The sequence below is a fragment of the Pundamilia nyererei genome, unplaced genomic scaffold (assembly GCF_000239375.1).
Source record: "Pundamilia nyererei isolate P.nyererei 1_Seehausen unplaced genomic scaffold, PunNye1.0 scaffold00790, whole genome shotgun sequence".
NCBI classification, from domain to species: domain Eukaryota; kingdom Metazoa; phylum Chordata; class Actinopteri; order Cichliformes; family Cichlidae; genus Pundamilia; species Pundamilia nyererei.
Genome location: NW_005188191.1, coordinates 14147 through 19736, shown reverse-complemented (window position 1 = coordinate 19736; position 5590 = coordinate 14147). Strand labels below are relative to the sequence as shown.

At 39.9% G+C, this 5590-nt stretch overlaps 1 protein-coding gene across 1 annotated transcript in view; it reads right to left on the bottom strand.

Moving 5' to 3' along the window:
• LOC102197664 (uncharacterized) overlaps positions 1-5590 on the bottom strand; it is a 26029-nt gene that overhangs the window by 10892 nt on the left and 9547 nt on the right. Inside the window, exon 4 of the mRNA XM_005754973.2 lies at positions 4062-4155. Coding sequence (XP_005755030.2) covers positions 4062-4155 — 94 coding nt within the window. The remainder of the gene's footprint in view (positions 1-4061; positions 4156-5590) is intronic.

Here is a 5590-nt window from a genome sequence, read left to right as displayed (position 1 = left end):
CATCACATGTGCAGGTACATTGGTACAGCACATGTGAGTGAAATTCTTGTGTGCGAGCTTCACAAGCAACAGAGTTGTGCAAAATACAATAATGTAAACAAGCAAAATACAAGAATGGCTACATCTGAAACTAATAAATATATGTACAATATATAATAGTATATGCATTTCTATACATGCATATACTATGCATGTATGTACTATGTATATACTATATAGATACATGCTACTGATGAAATTTTGTGATTTTTCTTTTTTTACCCATTTAAGTAAGCTTTCGGACAAATGTAGTGGTGCAAATACAGTGGAACCCCGACTTACGAATACCCCATTTAACGAAAAATTTAAGTTACGAAGGCACTGAACGGAAATATTGCAAAATGCCCATGTAACGAAATCCGCTGGCTCTGATTGGCTGAGCCTACAATGCCCACAATGCCTTGTGACAAATGTGACAAACCCTAATTGCGCTTCGCTGTTCCCCTTGAATGACATATTGTTGTTCTAGTTAGCAATTAGCCTATAGCCTATCGTTCAGCATCGCCTCACTCAAAACGCGCGATGGGTGCTTCGACTTACGAAAGACCCTCGGGAACGAATTAATTTCGTAAGTTGGGGTTCCACTGTATATTAAAAGAACAATATCTCTTTCATAGATAACGCATCCTTATATACAGTGTCACACATATTCGTCTTTGAGATAAAATAGATATAAAGTGATATGAAATAGTTGCACCTTGAATGTTTGCTGAAGTTCAGTATTTGAAACAGAGTTACATTTCACTGTTGTAATTTTCTAATTAGATACATTTAATTTATTAATACAATAAATGTAATGTTGGACATATTATATTTACATTATATTACCAAACTTTGGTAGTTATTGGTCTCATGAAGTATATTAGCTCACTGGTTACTAGCTAATCTCTAGCCTCTCCACACAGCAAAAGTAAAAATAAAATAAAAGCAAGACTTTTGCCTTCATTTCTGTCAAACTATGCGGTTTAAAATGTTTCCAGTGCATGATGTCATTGTTGCTAGGCAAACTGGGCGGCGCATTGAGGGCTAGATCAGTGTTTTTCAACCTTTTTTGAGTCGCGGCACATTTTATAGATTACAAATATCCTGTGGCACACCACCAACCAAACATGTTCCAAAATGACACATTGTAGCCTAATACAGTACATATAATGGCAAGTTAGTCTCTCAGTTTGTTTATACTCACTCAGTGTGAAACCTGGGCCTGTCTAGATGAACACAAAGATGATATTCTGGCAGGAATTGAAGAAAGGCATACACAAAGCTCTTCCTCAACAGCTCTTAATCTCTCTCTGTTTCTAGTTTTTATAGCAGCCATGCTCAAAAAGCTTTGCTCACATAGATATGTTTTTGAAAATGGGAGCAATGTCAAAATGGCTCTGTTTGCCAGAGTGGGGAACGATAGATCAGCAAAGCTCAGCTTTAAACCACAGTCTTGTCTCAGTTCAGTTAGCTCCTCCTGCTCCTGCAAAGTCATATCCTTTCCGATGTCCTGTCCCTTACCCAGTCAAGGCATTCAGTGGAGACTGAGGGGAAATAAATTTACAACTTCTCCTCAAGCGTTTTCAAATGTTTACCTATTATTTCACACAGTGTGGCAGCTTTGATATCGCCTTGCCATTTCTGAGCAAGTGGGAACGTGTCAAGGTTGGCATTTTCCAGATGTTGTTGCCAGAGATGCACCTTTGAACGGAATCCATTTATTTTATCTGTGCTTGTGAGCAGGTTTTCATCTCAGCCTTGTATTCGTGTGTTCAGTTCATTCAAATGCAGAAATATATCTGCCATGTAAGCCAGCCTTAGACACCACTCATCACTTGCAAACAGCTTTGCATCATTGTACCTCCCCTCACTCAAAAACACTTTTAGCTCTTCTCGCAGCTCATACACAGACCATTGGACCTCTGTATGAAGCAATAAGGCTGTATGCTCCGCTCCCATTTCCTCGCACAGAGATGCAAATATGCGCCTTTTCAGAGGTCTTGTCTTAACAAAGTTCACCACGCGCACGACATCATCCAACACAGGAGCTAGGTCTGCTGGTAAAGTCTTGGCAACGAGCACCTCATGGTGCAGAAAACAGTGAGTAAGAATATCATCGGGGTGTATCGCTTTCACTCTGCTAACGAAACCTTTGGTGCGCCCGACCATGGCTGCTGCTCCGTCACTGCAGACACGTGTGCAGTTTTCCCACTTAAGTCGCCCTTGTTCAAGATATTTGGATGTAACCCGAAAAATTTCCTCTCCTGTTGTTTTTTCTGGCAGTGCCTTGCAAAATAGAAAGTTTTCTCTGATGGAGTCTCCATCCACAAAACGCTCATTGGCCAAGAGTTGGGAATGTCCACTAATGTCTGTAGACTCATCAAGTTGCAATGCAAACTTCCCACTGAAGCAATCTTCTCCAAAACCAGAGCAGGACTTTGGCTGTTTCTTTAACCGTGCCAGGGCCCAGCATCTTATTCACAACGGCTTTGCAGGCAGGTAGTATTAATGTCTCTGCTACAGTGTGTGGTTTTGTTGGATTTGGCTATAAGTTCAGCCACTAAGTAGTTAGCTTTGAGAGCTCTTTCAGACACCTTTGTGTTTTTTCTCATTAACGTTACCTGTTTCTCAGCGTGTTCACGCAGGCGAACAAAATAGTCTGTGTTCTTGTTTTGAAGTGAGGGACGTTTGTGTGGAGATGGCGTTTAAGCTTGCTTGGGACCATGGCACTGTTTGAGAACTTTTCTCCACACACCAAACATAACAGAGTCGGTGCAGTGAAAGTAAAGCTCACCGTTTTTGATTTCTTTTGACCACCACTCGTAAAGGGCTCTTCTGGATTAGAATTTTGTCCAGGGCCCAGTTCGGAGGCCGCAGTTTTTCTTTTCAAATATTTATCCATCTTTGTTGTACGACTTGCAGCTGCCACGTACCGCACGCATCACTAACGCTAATGTCTTAACTTAACAAGGTGATATTGCGCTACCCACTGACATGAAAGAGTAATGACTCTACCGGTCACTGCATTGAAAGCACAGATGCCCAACAATGATTTTATTACTTTTATTATTATAATTATTAAATTGTATTTTTTTGGACCAATGAATGAAGATTAAATAATTTCCCACGGCACACCTGACGATCTCTCACGGCACACCTATGTGTACTTTTTTAAGTTGCTTGAAAAGCAACTTAAAAAAGTCCAGACGCTTTTCTTTCCAAGCTCCTTAGACTACGATGACCTGGATGACTGAGAACCTTCACAGACAGGGTTCATTACTGTTGTGAGGGAAATCGATTCAATGTGTATTTTAATCACATATAATAGATGCTTGCTATCAGCTGTTTAGTATTAGCTTGTCACATCCGGATCTAGTTCTTCAAGTCATTATATCCCCCAGAAACAATCCAGTTTTTGTTTTCTATTTCCGTTGTGTTTTTCTGCTGCTCATGTTTTCTTAAGGTGCAGTCTGTTTTGCCCCTCAGGGCCACCGTAGGGGAAACAGCTGGTTTTCAGCTGATCATTTCCAACACGTTCTCATCCCAAAGCGTAAGCCACCCAACCAGTCTGTATGTTATGCATTCGGAAACCGTTTGGAATCAATCTACAAATGTACATTTCTTTAATTTCTCATCATTAATCGCTTTGAAAAAATACTATTCAATACGATTAAAAGTGTGGTTATGGTTAGGGCTGGAATACATGGCTGGAACGTGTGTTACCGCCGGGAGCGTCATTCCATTGGAAGCCACAATCCGGCACATATCATACGGACATGGAAGGTTACCTTTCGCGTTCGTATGGGAGGTGTCAGGATGAGACAAATCAGATCAGTTGGTGCATGCACACTCATATCAGACAGATATGAGTGTGCATGCACCAACCAGCATGCTGTCTGCTGTAACCCATAATTTCCTTTGGAATTAATAAAGTATTTCTGATTCTGAAACAAATTACTTTCAGGTAATCCTTTAATTCCTGATAGTTTCATTAAAGATGTTGACAGGTTTTTGTTTGTTTGTTCTCCAACAGTGCTCACCTGTTCCTGACGTTGTCCAGAGTGTCACTCTGAGGGCAGATTGCTTTATCTCCACATCTGTACCCAGCTGACTGCACAATGATCATTCCACGCACTGTTATACACACACAGTATGAAAGAAAAGGTACAATTCAACACAATAATTGCAATAATCCAGGTCTAAGGATTCAATTTCAGACTCAGATGCTGCAGTCAGATCCATTAAAATTAGACGATGACAGTTGTTGTAGTTTTACCTCTGTACACCACCACAGTAAATGTGACATCAAACAAAAAAGTTAAAGTGCAGTTTTTTACTTCTAAAATGAGTAATTCTGTACAAAAATGACACATATTTATAAACAGTTAATCCAAAACTTTTGTTACGTTTGTTGAATTAAACCTGAGAACTGTAATCACATCATCACTGTCTGATTAAAACCTTGAGGTTGATTTAACGAGTTTGATTTAGTGACCTGTAACCGGGTGTCATTACTGCCGACGTGAATTATGATTTTACTGTATTTACGTTTACCCTTAGCCAGCAGTTTTAAATTTCCCTCAGTGTCGCCTGCTCTGGCCCCTGGAAGACACTTGACTATGCTTGCCGGTGTCTCTAGCTTCACATGTCTGAGAACAGAATCACCAATTACCAGAGTTTGGGGAAAACAGTTAGACACATGAACAGGTTGGTGGTGTACATGCTAATGGATACCCGCCATAACTACGCAGTTACTGCGGTGACACTCACATTAGCTGTAGAGGAAATGGATGAGCTCACGCCTCTCCCTGTTACACCTTTTAAATCACCAGCTCCGAAGAAGGTGATGTACGAACTAGGGCCGGGTATCGTCACTGATTTCTAGAATCGATTCGATCCACGATTCGTTTCGATTTGAATCGGGGAAATTTTGCCTCAGACAGTCAGAAATATTATAACTTTGATCACTTATCAGTACATATCTATATTTTTCTATCTATAAAAAGAAAGCTGACACTTGCCAGACTTAATCAAAGGTGTGAGCAGCACAGCAGACGCCTTTGTGTCAAAGTAACTGAGGATGAAACAGAAAAACATGAAGGCGATTTTCCTGGTCTGTGTTTTTATAGCAGATGACCTTAAAAATATTGTCAAAAACGAAGTGAAGCAGAACAAAGTTACAGAGGTTTGATTAGAGACAAAGCTCAGCGTTTTGCAGTTTTGCAAAATTTAAAAAGTTTCAATTTGTTCAGTATCGAACAGCAGAAATGAGGCTTTCTGTTGGAAGTAAGTAAAAAACAAAAAAAACAGCAGCCAACAATGTGGACTGGTGGGTAATAAGCAGTGTTGGCCAAGTTACTTTGAAAAAGTAATTAATTATAGTTACTAGTTACTTCTTCAAAAAAGTAACTGAGTTAGTAACTGAGTTACAAGATTCAAAAAGTAATTAATTACTTGAAAAGTAACTATTGCGTTACTTTAAAAAACCTTTTAACCCTCTGGGGTCCAGGGTGTAATCGGCCATTTTCAACTACTTCTGATGTTTCCTCCACATTTCACCTTTAAACAC